General features: G+C 35.9%; 1 protein-coding gene across 4 annotated transcripts in view; it reads right to left on the bottom strand.

Annotated features, from left to right (window-relative positions):
* Positions 1-18,348, bottom strand: part of LOC134527678 (FAST kinase domain-containing protein 4) — an 81,783-nt gene extending 63,435 nt beyond the window's left edge. The window contains exons 1-5 of one of the 4 annotated variants that reach the window (XM_063360576.1): positions 18,291-18,348; positions 17,375-17,827; positions 13,743-13,906; positions 5,700-5,964; positions 1,500-1,630 (exon numbers count right to left, since the gene is read on the bottom strand). In XM_063360576.1, coding sequence (XP_063216646.1) covers positions 1,500-1,630; positions 5,700-5,964; positions 13,743-13,906; positions 17,375-17,804 — 990 coding nt within the window. In that variant the 5' untranslated portion in view covers positions 17,805-17,827; positions 18,291-18,348. Of the gene's footprint in view, positions 1-1,499; positions 1,631-5,699; positions 5,965-13,742; positions 13,907-17,374; positions 17,828-17,941 lie in introns of all 4 variants that reach the window. The other 3 variants (XM_063360574.1, XM_063360575.1, XM_063360577.1) reach the window with 3 other exon arrangements.
* Between the last annotated feature and the right edge of the window lie 1,362 nt (positions 18,349-19,710).

Below are 19,710 nucleotides of genomic sequence, written 5' to 3'. Positions count from 1 at the left end.
CGGGTAAGATAATAACATGACAGCTGAGACGGCTTTTCCTGCGATAGTGGAGGCGCCGAGCTCGGCTAGACACTGCCGCGTGGACAGTCTAGAGGGGTGGTATCTATTTTTAGCTGTCTTTTGTGTGTATGCCTGCTTACAGTACAGCTCCCGCCAAGATAAACGTGAACACACAGCGCCCGACAAAGTGTAACAGACTTGTTTTTCAGCCGATTTTACTCAAATTTTCGACTTTCTCTGCTTAAATCTTTCATGGTTTCTCAAAAAACGGTCGTATAAACGGAATGGACGCATCAGAGGGGGGTCGCATCGGCGGGATTATACTGTATATCAACTAGGTGTAATATCATGGGTGTAAAAAGTCGTGCAAGTGATGATAATTACGAAGAATTGAACACCTTTTTACACCCATGGTAATACAACAAGTGAATACAGTAAAACCTCGTATTTACGTTCTCGTTATTTACGTTTTCCCGCAAATAACGTCATTTTATGTAGGTCCGTTTTATTGTACATTAACTTTCGTGTTGCATTTTCCCTGAAATTACACCGCTACGTAACCAAAAAACCCGGAAAGTACGTTTCAAAACACGGTAAAAATGTAAATACTCGTCACGTTAGTCATAGATGTGAAAAGTTTGAAGTAGTTCGCCTATTGTCTGTAACCTTTCGTTTTGATGTATCGACAAGTTCTATGGTGCCTCTCCTCTACTAACGTTTTAATCTTTGCTGCCATAGAGAACTTTCGTAGCAGAACCACAAACGGTTTTATTTATGGTGTCATAGAGCACTCTCGTAGCAGAGCATAGTCCGAAGCGCTGAGCTATCGATACTACCGGAAAGCGCTCATACACAGTACGTATATTTAGTAGTGCTGCATTATGTACAGTACATATCTATGATGGCTTTCATTGTTTACATTAGTCAACGTCCGTTTTGGTTAGCACGTGTTTTTTTATCGTTCACAATATTATTTATGGCAAGATTTTGATTGAAGATGGATAGGTATAAAGTTTCACGAAATACTTTATCTATTGAAGATAAAATTAAAATTATTGAGAAGTTTGACAAGCATGTGGGTACCCGAGTGGTTTTGGCCAAGGAACTGAATATTCCTGTTAGTACTATAAACACAATAATTAAAAATAGGTAAATGCTGATACATTTTTTTAAGCTAAAATTTAGCATTAACTGCCAATAAAAGTGCTTTCCCACAATTTACACTTTCCCGCAATTTACACTTTTTCCTTGGGGTTCCTTGAAAAGTGCAAATAAGGGGTTTTACTGTATCTGTTGAAAATGCAAGGGAGGTATTGAGTTAAAATTTTAGAAATAGCCATTAAAAAAAAAAAGGAATTAAAAAAAATCAACATTGCGTGTGAGACGGACTCTTAAAAGGAAAACATCACTTAAATTCTCTAACTCATTCCTGGCTTTTTCAGAATAAGATGATCCCACGACTGCTTCCAGACGGGCCGACCCCACAGCTAGTAACTCACGTCAAACAGCACGTCGGCGTTGAAGGGCGTGTGGTTGACGGTGGCCAGCGTGAGGACGAGGGACGACAGGTCCTGCGGCCGGCAGCTGTCTGCGTTGGTGGCAGCCCACTCCGACAAGACATCCAGCACCTCTGGGACGCGGACAGGGACAAGAGTTTCTCAGTTTTTTTGTTTTGCTCGTATACAAAGAGTGTAAACTGCATAGTTTGCAACAAGAGTTCATAGTTATTATTTTCTTCAAAATGAAATATTTAAGTGTAATTGGTTTCATTTTTATAAATGCTGTTTATTTCATGAACTTGGAGTAATATTATATGTGTGTGCGTGTGTGCCTAAACACACACATTAGATATATATATATTAATATATATATAACTACACACTATATATACCTATATAAAAACTCAATAATTTTTTTTTAACAAAATAGTGCCAATTTGATAGTGGTAAAGCTACATTTTATACTTGGAACCAAAAATCAATTGACAAACATTCATGTGTTTCAATTTATAGTTTTTATCAGAAACTATAAGGTGAAAAAAAAAAGTAAGAACAGATGCATTATATATAGTGATGGCTGATGGGTCAAATCACAATTTTCTCCAATCCGAATCTAGACATCGAGAATTAAAAATATTAACTATGGTGTTGAAACATTTAACCCTTTAAATGTTTGTTTCCTAACTTTCAGAATCAATATATATTATTTTATTTTATATAATTACACATTTAAAGTACCCTATCTTGGGGAAATGGTAACAGGATAGGTATGAAAACAAAATTTTACCTAGTAACCATCAGAGGTTATCATTATCAGTGTTGAATTTTTTAACTTACTTTATTTACTTTAACATTTTTATTCAAACTTTTTCTGGAATAAGGAACCCTTTGAATACTATGGATTTGATGGTATTTTACGATTTAGTGTTATAAGGTGTAATATTAGAATATTACACATTTTGGTGTTATTTCAATGTCATTGAAATTTATCTTAAAACTGTGTATTTCTTTATGTGTATTTTTTTATGTCTGCCATGTGCACACCAATAGCCGACGGCTCTAGCAGGGGCACAACACAAACAAACACGGACATAGACACGGTGTTCACTGCAAATACGTGGAAAATCCCCCCAATCTGCCCCAAAGCAGGGAAGCTTGTAACATTACAGAATTCCAGCCCCCTTCTACCAAAAATATTTTTGACTTAGAGTGTTTTACGCTTTGAATATTTTATAATTATTTTATTAATGATTCTAATGCCGTGCCACCAGTTACCGGAGAGCTACAGCATCTCCAACGACACAGTACGTCAGATAACATTACCAGCTCAAGACAAAGACACAAGAGTGATCACTGTCTATACAAGAATCCTAAAAATGACATTACCCTTTCCCACCCATTACAATGGTATATACATAGGTACTTCTTAGGGAAATTTTGCACAAATGACATTTAAAATAAGAGGAATATTACTTTATTTTATCTATTTGTGGAAACGTGTCTCCACCTTTTATGGAAACAAATCACAATGAGATTACGAGTATAAAATAAAAACGTTTAATGAACATTTAATGCTTTGAAATATTTTTTTGTTTTATATGTGTATAATACGGTTTTAAAAGCATCCTTAGAACCGCAGTTCTAGGAAATTAGGGTACATTGGCACGCACACCAAAGATACACAAACGCAGCCTCATGCTAGAACAAGGATGCAGAGGGTTTACGAGGTGGTTTTGAACTTAGTAACAGCGTTGAAGAGTACAGATCGCAGTGTGTAGGACACCATTCGTGGCGGGGAATTCTAAACAAAATTCAAATTACCGTTTTATTCAAAAAATGGTAATCAATAAACACTAGGCCTAATAAGGCTCGCATAAAGACTCACAAATGTAGGTACACAGACCACTCATACAAATAGTCAATTAGGCAAAGAAAATGAGCAACAATAGACAGAGTAAGGATAGAAAACACATTAATACAAAAAAACATAATTATATTACCTATTACATTTCATCAATACCACTGGGCGAAAAATCTAGACGCCACACAGAGCGTACACAATTGTGTCGCGTGTTTACACCAATTGATCGGTCTCAGTTACCAAGACACCTCAGTGGTGCACAATCGAGCCTCGAGACACACATGTCTATCAAATAACGTGACCACCGGGCAGCGAGTGAGACAAACATACAAAGATTAAATGAATACATATAATAAACTATACACGAGCCCACGAGCAAGAAAACAGTGTGGAGAAAAGACGACCAAAACAGAATCTTTAACTATCCAGTCACGTGCACAATGCAGACGTCACGTTCCTGGGGAAACCAAGCCAAATTAAAGGAGTTACGTCCACAAACAAACCAGAGCTGACAAAAAAAAACCTCCAGCAAAGCTATACAAGTTAATACACTCCATGTCGAGAGCGAAAATCAAGAATACGTGAAGGAGAATTACAAGCTAAGCCCTAGATTGACCAGTTACAATACCCTAGACACGTGAAGCTAGACGCCGAAAAAAGGTGGAGTATTAAGCAAGACAGCGGCGAGAAGCCAAGCGAAGTTAACAGCCCGAAACATATTAGACGAAAGAGGGTCCAAAATGGCGACACGACCTTAAATTAGCATACACAACCCCCCACTGTGCAGGCACAGAAGGGGAAATTAAGGGAAAAAAAACCCCGAGGTGCAGACACGTCACTATGACAAAAGGCCTGGAGAGGGGAGCGGGGTGTGATGTGAAGGGGGGAGTGGGGAGGGGGGACCAGAGGACAACAAGCGCGCGGACTTCAAAGCAGCGGAGACGTCCGCTGCAGAATTTTTGTAAACATTAAATAAAAATTTTCTAGCGTTAATGTTTTTCTAAAATAATTAAATAAAATTATGAAAAATTTTTATAAGTTTTTCTTATTCTATTTGATGACTGCTGAGAGCACTGTTTTGAATAGTTGATATGGTTAGGTTAACTACATTTAAAATGCTGTAAATTGTTGTTAAGTGGTTGGTTAGAGTAGGTTAGAGACATTAAAAACACTTACTGTGTTTTTCGGGACAGAAATACTCAAACATATCATTTTCTTAACATTGTTTTCAAGATAGCACATATGCAATGAAAGTAACCATTTTTTATTTTGTTTCACAGAATAATTTACGAACTAAACGAACATTCAGGTATGAAGTTAAGTATGTATCATTGTCAACAGTTGTATGATGTGTGTTCTTTTGTTATATATAAAGTTAGGTCATTTTTCATGTTGTTTAAGTCATATTTTTGCAGATTGCGAAAACTTGTTTCAATTATGAATACAATGTTTTCATACAAATGTATGGAATATAAATTCGTCTCTCTACAACATTTCCAAGGACAAAAGAAAATCAGTGCCAATATCACCCTTAGTAATTCAAGGGAATTTGAATTCTGTGCACGTTCTCAGGCTTGACTAATAGAATAGGATCGTTGCAGTCAGGTGTATCCAGCATTTGCCATGTTAAAATGTTTAAAAGCCTGAGTTTCCTATATTGTCCTACTACAATATTTGCTACAAGTCTGAAAAAAACCAAACAAGTGAACAACAAATGTTCTATTTTAGATTTAGTTAAAGGAAAGCACCCTATGAATATTTATTTCTCATGTTCGTGTGTTTTTTTACTCTTCAAAATAATTTACGTTTTAAATGCAAAGTTAACCTCAGTTTATGACGGATATGTTGTGCAAGGCAGAAATTACATTTGAAACTCTTCTGATAGAAATCACAACCTTAAATTTATGAACCAGTAAAGAGTAGAGAGTAATGGAGAGTAATGTACGGCGGCGAAGGACACAGAAAAACAAGCGGATGTAGAAGAGTGAGTTCGTGAAAGTGTTTCTATTGTAGAAGAAAAAATGAATTAATTATTTTTTCGAAGGAGGCCACATCCGAATGTAGCGGGTTGGCCCGACATCGAAAGTAGGCTTATATTCAGGTTAATACGGTGATTTTTATTATTTAGATCCTAAAAAATTTAAAAACCCAAAAATAAAACAAATTAAATACACGACCAGTGTGCAAATTTACGTAAAAATACGTTCAGTGCATCATTGATTTCAGCGTCTACATGTAAGGGTGCAGCAATCTAATTAAAGATTCGGAAATGCCGGCAGGAAAATGCAATAAACCGGAACGGTGCACGGCCAGTGCACGGACATGGAGAGTGCTCCAACCTGTGTGCTTGTAGCGCATGAGGCCCAGGCTGGTGGCCACGGAGCGCACCACCGCCGACCTGGTGTTGGCCGGCGCGCTCTCGCACAGGTCCGCGCACACCTTCTCCATGAGCACGTCGTCCGGGAAGCTGAGCACGGCCGCTGCGTAAAGCAGGTCCGCGCACTGCTTCGCGTCCAGCCGCTCGTCCTGGCGCCCGATGTTGAACGCCAGCGAGCGCAGCAGCGGCGTCGAGCGCCTTCTCTTCTGCGCCAGCGTCGACATCACCTGCCAGTCACCAGCCAGCAGTTCACACCCAATCTACTTCATTACAACATCAGAAACATCTTTGATGAACTCCATGAGATCAAAATGCAGTAAAACCTCTGAATAATAAAAATGGACGGACCAATTTTAGTTGTGTTTATTATCAAGGAGTTCTTTATAAAGGGGTGGAGTGAAACAAGGGTAGTAGGTTTAGTGCAACAGATTTTTCAAATATTCACAAAAGTTGGGATTTTAAGTGTGACTTACACAAACATTTAGTGATTTCATTGAATGAATTGGCTTCTGGAATAAAAAATAATTAATAAAAAGTATTCTATCCATATTAGAGACATGTCAAACTCTCAATTTCCATTAAATTGTGTCAATCAGGACAAAATAAGATGTGAAATATCAATTTGACTAAATAAATAAGAAAAAACTAATGATCATGTATTTTTCTTATTCATTGTTCCATTATTTTACTAGCAATATACAAAATGTATGTATTTTTATACATTATCACTGGTCGAATGAAAGTCACAAAATAAAAATGCATGTGCATACTCTTTACAGCACAATCAGAATAAACGTACAGGTATTATTTTGCTACTCAAAGGGTTAAAACAGTCAAGCAGCTGTGGAATAAGTGAACCACTTAAAAGAAGTAATGCACCAGTATAACCATTCACCTTTTACCAATGTATTAGTTACTTACATCACAAATTCATATTATATTTGCAGGTGAACTTGTTTTCGAGAAAGAAGGGTTCAAAATACGGATATGTCTTACCATCAAGGACATCTACGATTCAAGTGAAAACTATGGCAGTAGGGTGAGATGAGGTAAATCAAAAATAAATTTTAAAAAAATTTAACACTTTTATAATACATATTTATATTGATTCAAAATAAGCAGAAATGTTTCCAAATGTATAAGAAACATTTTTACATGTTTTATATCAATATAAGCAGTGGGGGATCCAGGATTTTTGTTTGGGAGGGGCTTGACCCAGCTGAGGCTAGGCTTTATCAAGGCAAACACTAAAACAATGGTGGACCCAGATGCTTTTGGGGGGGGGCTTGAGCCCCTTAGCCCCCCCCCTGGATCCGCTACTGAATATAAGTAATATGAAAATATAAAAGAAAATAATTTGCCCCATCTTACTCTATAATGAGTAAATATATGTACATATTTGCAAATGAGTTAATTTGTGGAGCAAGATGAAATTCATGTCATGTGTTCACTGGTTACTTACAAATTCACCCATTTTCCTGGTCGCACATGATTTGCCAAACGTAATTTTGTGTGCGTTTTAGTCCTACATGTCGTGCCAAATAATCCACGATACTCTGATAGGAGTCTATCGAGCATACAAACACATGAGTCTAGAAAGTTGCACAAAAGTTATGTAAACCTTTTGGCAAGTTCCTAGAATGCGGAGTTTACAAGAGTATGACAATCTGGAGGCCAAGGTATGAATTTAACCAACACCTCCCATCCAACTTACACCTCAAGTCATCCTAATGTTACGGCCTAACAATCTAAGGCAAAAAATCATAATCAACATATTTTTCTTGACTTCAGCAAAATCTTATTTCAATGTACTAAAAAAAATGTTTGGCAGTTAGTAATTAAAGTACGTTATGTTTATACTGCACTGTTATTATTGTAAAACATCTCAGGATATGAAAAGTAGAGTAAAAATCACTTACGACGTTCCCGCATAATACAGTTTCCCGTTTATAATGTTTAAATAATTATTTCTTTGATCACTTCTATACATCCCAATGTTAATTTTTCCCATTCAAAACATTTGCATTTATAGATGCTTTTCACATATAACATTCATTATTCAAGGATTAAAATAATGTAATAAAGTTTATCTTTACACTCTTAAACTTTATTTATAGTTAAACTTTTAAACAATGGTTTCAAAATAATAACAAACATGACAGTCAAAACCTTTGCCACATGCATCACTCTGTTATGATTTATTTTTCTACCAATCATCTGCTTGCATTCGTCCTTTGTTAGGCTGTTCCATCTGTACACCATTTCCCTCATACTAGCCATAATGTCTGACGAATACACAACAAAAATAAACCACTAGCCATTCGTTAACCTGATTTTGTGACACTTGATACAACTGGTACAGCAATATGAGGAGCTAATTAGGTTTCATTGTTTGTCGAGCAATGTGGTAATTTTATACAGTGGACGTAATGAAGAACATTTTAGTTTACTCATCTTGCTACAATTTCCGTTTCTGGCCGGACTTATATAGTATTTACTCGTAAATTGAGCACAATTTTTCGTAAAACATGCATTGAAAAATCATGGTATGAGGCTTATTCAAAACTTGACAATGCCGCATGGCAACGCTGCATAAGGCACAAGTTCCTTCAAGTTCCAAGGTTAATTGACCGACTAGTACTGCTTAAATAAACTACGGACATCTTGCATTTTGATTGTGCTTTGTGATTTTGTTTCTGTAAGATGACGTAATAATTGCCATATGTTAATGGTAGCGATCATCTACGCCTGCTTAAAAAAAATAAAAAAATAAAAAAATAAATAAAATGATTTAAAAAAGCTCAGAATGTAAAAACTCGTGCCTTGAGTAGAAAAAAATATTGCGAAAAATTTTATACATGATTTGAGGGGGGAAAATTGGTTTTGAGTGATGGTGGTTTTGCAACAAAAAATTTATTTAAAAGGTGAAAATTTGTAACGTGTGCTTCATCAGCAATTTTTAATATATTTTGTTTATAATCTTTCTAACATAGCATTGATTTCGGTCATTCGTGACCGAGATGTTTATGGCACTTCACTGATGTAAACAAAACAACTGTGATCGGTAGCCATTACAATGATCTTTTTCTTCTGGCCCATCACTGTAAACTAGTGCTGTGCAATATCTCGAACCTGGAGAAAAATTTCGAGAAATATTGCATTCTCAAACAGCGAGCGAGAAAACTAATTTCTCAAAAAAAATTAGAATTTTTTTTGGTACCGGTAACAAATCAATTTGGTATGGAAACTAAATTTGATATTGATAGTTGTATTCTTATATGTTGAACATTACACACACACTGCCATTATTTTAGTTTAAATTATTAAATGTTTTAAAAATACCAAACGCATCTGCCTGTTTGGACGAAAAATGATTTTTGCGGAACACAAAGCAAACATGATGCAATCATTAAGAGATATTAGACTAGCCGATAGTCAATCATCCAAAACCATATCAATAACCGAAACTGTGAATAAAAACTGTCATATGAAAATCCAATTTATCCTGAAAGAAAAACTGCCGTATTTAATTTTTAAATTACGTAAGCGTAATACATAATAAAATACGTTTGAACCTAACCTACAAAATAGGTTTTGTTTACATACACGTTATTACGGTCAAGTTATTAAAAGAATTACCTTTAATTTAGTCATAATATTTTGTTCGGTAATGTTTAATAGCATACTGAAATGTTGATTATTATGGCAAAATACAAAATTTACTTTTTAACTAACAAAAGGGAATGGTGGTCATTCTGCCAGACCGAGCCTGCTTCGCTGTTCCATTTCTTATTTCATTTCCAATAAAAGATTGCGCAAGTCATGTGATTGTTAAATGGACTGGAATGGAAAGGAATGGATTGAACACGCAGAACAATTCACGCCCTTGTATTACGTAAAATTACGTAAATGTGTGTGTTCAAACCCGTTGAAAAGGCAGTATAAATAGTATGTTTATCCCATTTCCTTTTCCACCTTTGTTTCACTCAGTCGTAAGACGTCACAAGTAATGAATCCCGCCAAAGCCTCCCTAGTATCAATTACTTTGTTTTCATTACAGTACCAGAGTTTCCCGTTTACGCGAGCTACTCTGCTGTTATTAGGAATATGATAATAATTTCCTAATACTGCTTTATGTCCAACTGCGGCGTAACCAAGTGGAAAAAAAGTGTTGCGGGAATATAACAGTTTAACAGAAGTAAACTTTGATGTCAAATTAAATTTTACTGTAAAATGGAATATGTGGTCATATAAGTGTGGCAGTATTACACAAAAAGTGGCGATAAGTCAACGGGAACGTGCAACATTTGTAGAAAAGTTATAAAAAAAACGAAGTCCGGAAATACATCAGGTCTACTGAGACATCTTTCACCTCACTCTGCCATAAAAAATTAATTTGATGACCTTCAGAAACAAAAATCATCACAGCCTAGATTTTCTAGTCTATTTTATCTGGAGAACCTGTGCCCAAACAGCTTAAAATAGAGGATACATTTAAATGGTCTCCAACTCATGTGAAAGCTACAGCCATCACAAATTCAATTGGGGAATGGCTGGCTGATGCCATGTTACCTTATAGCACAGTGGAGAACATGTCATTCATAAATGTTCTTGGTACTGCACAGCCTCTATACAGAGTACCTAGCAGAACTACATTTTCACACAGTGTAGTCCCCGGCTTGTATCTTAAAGTTAAAGAAAATGTGAGCAAACAAGTGGAAGATGCATTGGCAAGTGTAGCTTCAATGTCTTTCACATGTGACTTGTGGACTTCCCTTGCCAATGATGTGTTCATGGCAGTGACATGCCACTTTATCAAAGATTTTACCCTCAAGACTTTTTGTCTTGGTTGTCATCACTTTCCGGGAGGTCACACTGGTGCTGCCATTGCAGATAAGTTTACTTCAGTCTTGCAAGAGTGGAACATTGTCAAACTAAAAGATGCAATACCCCTATATGCAGTTACAGATAATGGTAGAAACATAAAGCTTGGTATGTCAATGTGCTGTGGACAACTTGTTCAACTTCAATGTTTTGCACATACATTGCAGTTAGCATTAAATGATGCACTGAAGAAGACTGATGGAATGGGAAGCATGTTGAAAAGAGCTAGGACAATTGTTGGACATTACAAGCATAGCTCCAGTGCCACCAAGAAACTTCATAAAATTCAAACTGAACTTGGACTGCCAGCACTGAGTTTGATCCAAGATTGTGCGACTAGATGGAACTCAGAGTATCTCATGCTCAGCAGGTTACTAGAAAATAAAATAGCACTTGCATGTCATTTGGCCACTCAAAATATTGACAACTTAACAGTCTCTGAATGGCAACTTGTTCAAGGGTACGTCAAAATTTTGAAACCACTATATGAAGCCACAACTGAATTATGTGCAGAACAGTCTCCTTCAGCTTCAATGGTAATACCAGTTTTATTTTCTGTGACACAATATCTCGCAGGTTATGTAAATAAAAATAAGGGAATAATGGGAGCTGGTATGGTGTTTGCTAGAGCACTGCTTCAGTCTTTGAAGGCGAGGTTCCCTTTGTTTGAAAGAAGTGAAACATATTACACTGCCATGCTAGTAGATCCACGATTCAAGCACTTTGTTATACCCAAAGATGAAAAAATGATAGCAGTTGAGCATTTGAAGCGAAAAGTGGAACAAATTTCACCTTCACAAACAAACACACCAGGTAAGCTCAAGTGTTGAATTAAAATTTTTTTAAGGCTTCAAATATTGATCAATATTAAATATATAATGAGTAAAATGTATGTTTCAGGACACTAACTTCAACATTACCTACATTAACGTTAAAAAACATACCTATTTGTCATACTTACATAATTTTTTAATGCCTACTAGTATATTATTTTTTTTAACAATGTGTACATCTGTTTAAAGTTTGTATATCTACAAAGTGTGTATTTATTGAGGTTGTCAAAATGTTATATTTAAAGAAAAATATATTCTCTCTGATTCAGAAAAACCTGAAGCTCAAGAAAAGAAATCATCTCTCTGGAATGCGTTCGATGAACTGGCACAACAGGCTGAAAATAATGGCAACATGGAAGTGTCCGACTATCTTTCTTAGCCTACTATTCCAAGAGCGGATGACCCCTTAAAATGGTGGAAAGAGAAGGGCAGTAGTCTTTACCCCCAATTGTGCAAAATTGCAATGCAGTTTTTCGGGATTCCTGCGACTGAGGCAGCCATTGAACGAGTGTTCTCAGGAGCTGGGAACATTGTGAGCTGAAGGAGACAACTTCTTGCTACAGAACATGTGCAAGAACTTGTTTTTCTCCATGAAAATAAAAAAAGAATGTAAAAATAGTGTGTTTAATAATTCAAGGTGTTTTCATCATCATTTGTTATTTTTATTGATACAATTATTGTTATTATTAGTACAGGTTATTTTTATTTCTTCTAAGATGATTTCTTGTTGATGCTTATCATCACAATTAACATGTTAGCTACTAGACTTTTACCTAAGTGAGTGAATGTTTATTTATAATTTAGTGTAGGCCTACATAACGTGTGGTGCATGTCAGTTGTGCACAGGCAACTAAATTGTCATTCTATATGATAAACAACAGTTTTATTTACAGAACAATATATTTTGAAAGTGATATCTACAGTAAATCTTGATTATTTAAAAAATTTCTCATTCTCGTCTCTTTCCTCGCGAGAAAAATATTTTCTTTCTCGAATATTTCTCGAGGCCTAAATCTCATTCTCGCACAACCCTACTGTAATACTGTAAACATGTTATTATTCAGAGTTAATCCATAAATAAAATATTTATTACCCGGTATGTTTAGATGCATGTATTTACAACAAAGAATTGCATTGAAAATATTTATAAATTTACAATATCCTTGAAGCCAAATTAAAGAACGCTGCAAAAACATAACTGTAGAGATTAACACCAATAACAAGAATGCTAACTGTGCTGAAGTTAACTCTATTCGCTGGATCTCACTGTGCAGAGAGCTTGGGACGATTCCACCAACTAAGGCAAATTCTGTTACGGTTTTTATTTTTTTACATCAAAATGTGCAATGATGCCAATAGAATTAAGGACTTTCCTACAGGTGTCTATTAACATTAAAAAATAATATTCAAGAGTCAACCACCGTACAGGTGGTAGCATCAGTGTCTCTGAGTGTCTCCAATGTGTGGTTTTCAAGGTATCTGTCACAAACATTAATATTCCCCCAGGCTCTTGGCCACTAGTAATGATAGAGCTAATACATAACGGCCTTCCTACTGGTGTCTACTACAAATAAAAAATAAACCTAGAGGCAAACACTTTACAGGTTGCACCAGGGCCTCTGAGGATCTCTAATGTGTAGTTTTCATGGTAACTTAAAAGGTATTTCAATATTTTTAATAATTACTTAATTCAATAATAAACATTTAAAAGTAATGTGAGGCTTTTAACCAACAACAAATATTTGTGGTAATGGAATCTGCACAAATGGCTGAATTTTAAAAAAGAAAGCTGAACAAACAGCGCATAACCTAAGTATGTCATTCTAATGATGATTTTTTTTATGTAGCAACTGATCTGTACTATTTCCGTTTTAAGAACTTTTCCCTATTAATACATCTTTATCATCCAGTCCCTTGAAAAGCATCTTGATAGATTTTTACTGTATATACACTTCAAAGTGACATTCGTAGTTAATTCATTTCCTGTACTTTCGTGTATCCAACCAGTCGTGCCCACATCTCTATTTCTGTCGTCCCATTTTCAAAATATTTTTTATTATAACAAAATGGAATTTAAAAAAAAAAAATCTGAGTTAAACATGTAAGAGTCCCGTGTTCTGGGAAACAAAGTTACATGGAATCCGGGTGAAATTTGGTTAGGTTAGCTACATTAATATGTAATAAGTTTGTTCAACTTTAACGCAGCTATCTAACCTAACCGAGCTTTTCCTCCAGTAACTGTTCGTCTTATCCACCACTCACGGACGAGCTGCACCAGCACGGCGTACCTTGATCATCTGCGGGAGGGAGATGCCGGCCACCAGCTTGGCCGCCTCGTCGTCTCCCGTGACGCCCAGCACCGTCGCCAGGTCCCCGAACCCCCCAGGCCCCGCCCGGGGGCCGTGCGCGCTCTTCCCCAGGATCCGGCACAGCTTCACGAAGCGCACGTCCCCTGCGACACACACACACACACCGGCACCACTTTCAACGCTAACATTCTTACATTAACAATCTGAAAATAGCTTCATTGAACTCTAGAGACATTCCCATACTAACCCTGAAAACAGAGTTGCTACATTCCAACTGGTTTCTGAGAAATCCCTGTTAATAGGTTTCATTGCGATGCCTGTGCACTGTAGCGGCCGTCGACATTTTTTTTCTTTCCCTTGTTGGTCAGTGTATGGATGTGATTTGGAGAAATTGAGTTAAAACTGTGAAAATGGTTGATTACGTTGGGTTAGCAACATAAAAAAAATATTTCAAAATAATGTAGGCGTTTGGTTGGGTTAGTATAGCTACATTAAAACTAGTACTTTCAAATAATGTGGATGATTGTTTGGATCAGGATGGCTACACCTTAAATTGTTAATTCCTAAGCAATCATTAAAAAATATTTTACAATATTTTTAATGTAGTTATAATAAACAAACCAACTGTCCATAATGTTTTGAAGTACTTTTAATGTAAATAACCTAACGTAATCGACCATTCTCAGGATTTAACTCAATTTCTCTGTGTCATATACACACATAAACTTACACCGCTTCAATCAACAAAATTTGTCAAAAAAACTGCAACATTTAATGTCACAGCTATGTACTTTAGTGTACAAAATGCTATCTTGAAAGCAAACGACCCACATCTCGAATTCAATTTAAATTTTTCACTCCCATTAGAATTGTTCCGTTATTACGCTACTCAAAATACTACTTTAAATGCAAATGTCAGAAAACAAAGATTCCATAATGCAATTAGTTATTTACAAAAACTACAAACAGGATGTGTAACATTTAGATCTCCTTTGTAATTGCAAACCTATTATCATATAAATACTTTAATTATCAAAACAATATCCCTGATTACAAAATTTCTCCAAAACTAACACACAGACCTACACATTAAAGAATAGTTGCGGTCACATCAGTGCACATGCTTTTTTATGTAACGTATAAATGGTGATTTCTCAGAAACCAGTAAGAATATAGAAACACTGTTTTCAGGGTAAATACATGTACATTTCTAGTGTTATAAAAGATTATATTCAAAATTGTATTTTTACTTTACATATATTACCCCTTTCAACACCAAGCTGTTTCTTCTATCTCAGTTTCACATCTGACCGCTAGGTACGTCATAGAAGACGGTAACACACAACAATGCAAGTCAAGCACTTTGAGAAAGAGAGAATTGTTCTATATAATGGATACAAGTTTATCCTGATGGCAGGATCCTGTATAATTAGAAACAAGATTTTATGGTTTTATTTTTAGTCCACTTTCGTTTTTAAAACAGACGATTTCGGTGTTACTGTTTGTATTTTTATAAATACTGTTTTGTTATACTTACTACACCAAAATGTGAATTTGTATGCTGCATTTTTATCGTAAAATAATTTGTAATAAATTAAAACAGAAGATTCCAGAACATTATAGTAAATAAATTGGCGAGCATTTGTGGTTTAAAAGTGATTCATTAAGAAATGCACAGTAAAACAAATTAAATTAATTTTTCTGATCTATGCACTTTGGTACAATTTTTATCCGGAAATAATGAAATTTCTTGAATTTTAAACATTAATATATTACTTTTTTTTTTATAGATTTGATTAAAGTTTTAGTTAAATGATGCTTAATCCCATGATGTAACTTGCATTTCAGTGCTATTATGGTGTATTAACTTGCATTTCAGTGCTATTATGGTGTATTCACTTGCATTTCAGTGTTATGCAGTGTGTTTACACGCTTTTCAGTTTATTTCAGTTTTATCACAATTCACCATATAATCTTGTCCTATGAACAATTGATCACATGATACATTATGCTTGCCGTTTTAAAGTTACTGACCAAACAAAAACGAATGCCACAATTCAAACAAATAGTGTGGTCTTGTGGTCAACCATTACAGTTATCCAGCAATGTGAACCAGTGCTCCGACACTGGACTCGCATACAATAGACCCAGGTTTGAACCCAGTAATCCAGATTTATATTGCATACAATCAGTGGCGTAGCCAGGATTTGTGTATGGAGGGTGTTAAGAAGCATGCCCCCCCCCCCCCCCCCCCCCCCGTATTAAAGTGGGGGGTCCGGGGGTCCTCCCCCGGGAAAATTTGGATTTTAAGGTGTAAAATAGTGCTAGTTTAGCAGTTTTCGGTACTTAAATTTAATATTGTAATGGTAAAAATTTTATTAATTTTAATATCAAATTTGTTTGAGTGATGAATAAGAAATTAATTAAAGATTTGGTGCTAAGAGGGGGGTTTGAACCCCTAACCCCCCCCCCCCCCCCTGGCTTCGCCCCTGCATACAATTGCCCAGAATTACTTCAGAAAAATGTTGGAATGGTTTTTTTTTTACTATGAGCCATGGGTGGTTTCTTTCCCACGATTCCTGATAAGTGTGTGTAGTGTGTTGCCATGTATAATGATTTTGTTCAGTTAAAATAATTTAAAAATATGCTATCTATATAAAAGCTTTTCTAGAATTTTACCAGCTTAGTACATAAGAACAAATAATTATCTTTCTGAGAACTTTTAAAATTCAGGTTGACAGTGGCCCGCGATCATTAATGCATTTTGCTAATGGCAAGTGTCACACCAAACAACATAGCATGTCATCAAGTTTATACCACACTGGTATGAAGATTTATATAAAACTTTGGAGGTCTTGTGCATAACCATGCAACATAAAATCCTATCACTATCCGATCGCAATGTTTTGTTTTTAAAATAGGTATGTAAATACCAAAGTTGGTACCTAATTACATACTTATTATCAGCACAAACCAAGAAAATAGTATAAAATACTACCAATCTAATTTTTTTTTTTTTTTCAAATTAAATCAGAAACAATTTTGAGAACTATAAATGTAGATGTGTTTATATAAGACCTTACTAAGTTACTTATAGACAAAAAGAAACCAATAAACCAAGAAAATAGTTTGGATTAAAATACGTAATGCTAATCAAATAACTAATATATGTAATGTAGCTAATCAAGCCTACAACATAACTAAATTATGCAAATAGATAACTGTTCAATTATTTTTGAAAGTAAACTTCTTACAGAATTAGTGTATTACCTATATAATTCAGTTATAATTAATTGCTTGTTATTTGCTTTAGTTCACTTTCAGGCCTGCAGTATCATTTTTATGGAATCCATCCTCTTTGGATTCCAAGTCATAAATTTAGGCAATGTGTTTGATTTTGAAGCTACAATCTGTATGTATTAAAAATATCAAAAAAACCCTTAAAAGTTTATGCTCATTCACCAACGTAAAAATTCTACTAGCAGCATCTGCCTAACTTTAAAATTTCATGAAAATCTAATCAACAGTTCAAACATTATCGTCGACAAAGTCACATACATGCTACAGAGACGTCTATATCGATCAATCACAATATGTAAAAAAAAATATACCTTCAAAGTCGGCCAACTTCACGCGGCCACTCGCACTCCAGTCCGACAGGACGGAGATGATGCGGAGCGCGTGGTGGCGTGATAGCGTAGGCAGCTCCGCGACCGTCAGGATGGCCTCCACCGAGTCTGCCTTCGCGATCTGCGCCTCCACCAACGAGCGCTTCCTCGCCACGGGTCCGGGCGCCACCCTGCCCCCGTCCTTCAGCGAGGCGAAAGCAGCCGCGACCAGGCCACTCCCCGCCGCACGTGAGCCGGCCCCAGCATCCAGCTCGCCGCTCTCTTCAGCCTTCCGAATGGCCGGAGACCCCGCCGTCTTCTCAGACTCGCTACACCGGACGGGCGCGGAGACGATCGACGAGCTCTTAACGCGGGCGTGGGGGCCCAGGCGCGAGAGCACCTGCCGCAGGAACCACGGCACGTGTCGAATCATTTTATAGGTTGCTCTTCACGCCCCTGAAAAACAGAGACTGTGATAAGAATAAGCTGCTTTCTGAATAAGCAATTAAATTATGAATAAGATAAAAATAAAATATTGGCTTTGCTAATGGTTTTAGATACGAAACGTACCTATAACAATCATAAGTAAATTTAAGGGGCGCAGGGGGCTTACGTGCTTGAGACAAACTAAAGATTAGAATTTACTCTCTCATGAGTCCTCGTAAAAATATAACAGTAAGGTTCGCGTATTATCATAATAATTGTATATAATAAACAAAGCCCAAAAAAAGGTTAGGTTATATTTAGTCACAAAACAATAACATGGCATGTATTTACCTCATAAAATATGTAAAATTTGGAATAATAATACAAGGTATATAACTATATATTCTTATTAAACCTACATAATAATTATTGATAAACACGTTTACATAACACTTGTTATAAGTTAGTTACTCTATGATAAAAATTATTAGACCTTAAAAAAGACAACGCGCCTTATTCTCCTGGCCTTAGTTACCCTTACAGCCATAGATTTATTATAAAAAAATAGTTTTTACAGTCTTACTTTTATATCTTGTTCTTGATACACTCAAGGTGGCACCGGGAATTATTTTTTAAGAAGCTAATGCTTGTACAGAGAACAAAGGTTTGAGCAAAATGAAAATGTTAATACAATGAAGGAGAAATTAGGGTTCATTCTCTTCTTTAATGAGGCGCATCATTCATATGAGAATATTGGGTATTGGAATGTGAATAAGAAATTGGAAAGGTCTTATCCCTAACAATTACAAAGTTAACCGAAATAAATGGCAATGTAAGGGTCATTCAGTGTAAGAAATAATAGTTCTTTATTTTTTCGGGAGGGTATGATAGATTTTTCTTAAGTTATCGTAACTAAAATTATAAGTTAAAATGAGATATTTTTATTAAATACTCTATGGCTGGTATTAATAGTAGTGTTTTGAGCAATCTCTTGAGTCCATCTTGACGAAGACCATCTTGTTACTCAAAGCAGAGATTTCAATATCCATGTTTCATTGTCCATGAACAAGATAAGCTTCATAAAGTCTTCGTGCTCAAGCAACAGCTTGTTTGATGTACTTCTGGCTTGACGAATCAATCGCTTCAGAAAGCCAAAAAGACACGAGCATATACGAACCTTGCCGACTTGACTCATTCGTAAAATATTCTGCTACTTTTCACACAGAGCACTGAAACACCAGAAGTTGAGGTGTGTTTGTACGTTGAAGTGAGGAAGATTTTTATTTTTTCAATACTCTTGAATCACAGCTGGAAAAACAGGTGTTTTGCAACCACAAAGAAGCACACCTTCTATTAAGAACTTGCTAAACTTTTATCTTTCCTGTGCAAGTTGAACGTTAAGACATAATGTATCTAACTATTTAATTAGAAACTATTTTGAAAATAATACGAAAAAAAAGGTCAAACTGTCTTTAAAATAGCTCTGCTACATTTCTACAGTTATTTTCGCCAATACGACATAAGAAACAATATAACATATATTACCATATCATTTATGTTGCTAACCTAAACTTATCAATCATTTTCACTATAGTTTTAATTAATCATTCACTTGGTATCACCGTTTTTTAAGTATAACTACACTAAAATAGCATCTCCATAACTGTTAGTACTGAATAACTACTTTTTTAAATGCAACAAGCATTTGCAAAATGATTTTAAAAACATTTAAGATGAAAATCTGAAAAACTACTCTTTGTATTTTTTTTGGTGGAAATGTCACTCTGCTTCAGCTTCAGGATAAGGTACTGACATCATACGGCCGAAGGCCACCCCAAAGCCCGACCTGCACCCGCCAGTACTCGGCTCCGCTAACGGAAAGCACCCCTAGCCATGGCCCACCTGAGTCAAGT

The sequence above is a fragment of the Bacillus rossius genome, chromosome 1, assembly GCF_032445375.1.
Source record: "Bacillus rossius redtenbacheri isolate Brsri chromosome 1, Brsri_v3, whole genome shotgun sequence".
NCBI lineage: Eukaryota > Metazoa > Arthropoda > Insecta > Phasmatodea > Bacillidae > Bacillus > Bacillus rossius.
The sequence above is the reverse complement of the archived record's forward strand: the minus strand, read 5'-3'. Positions and strand labels throughout refer to the sequence as shown.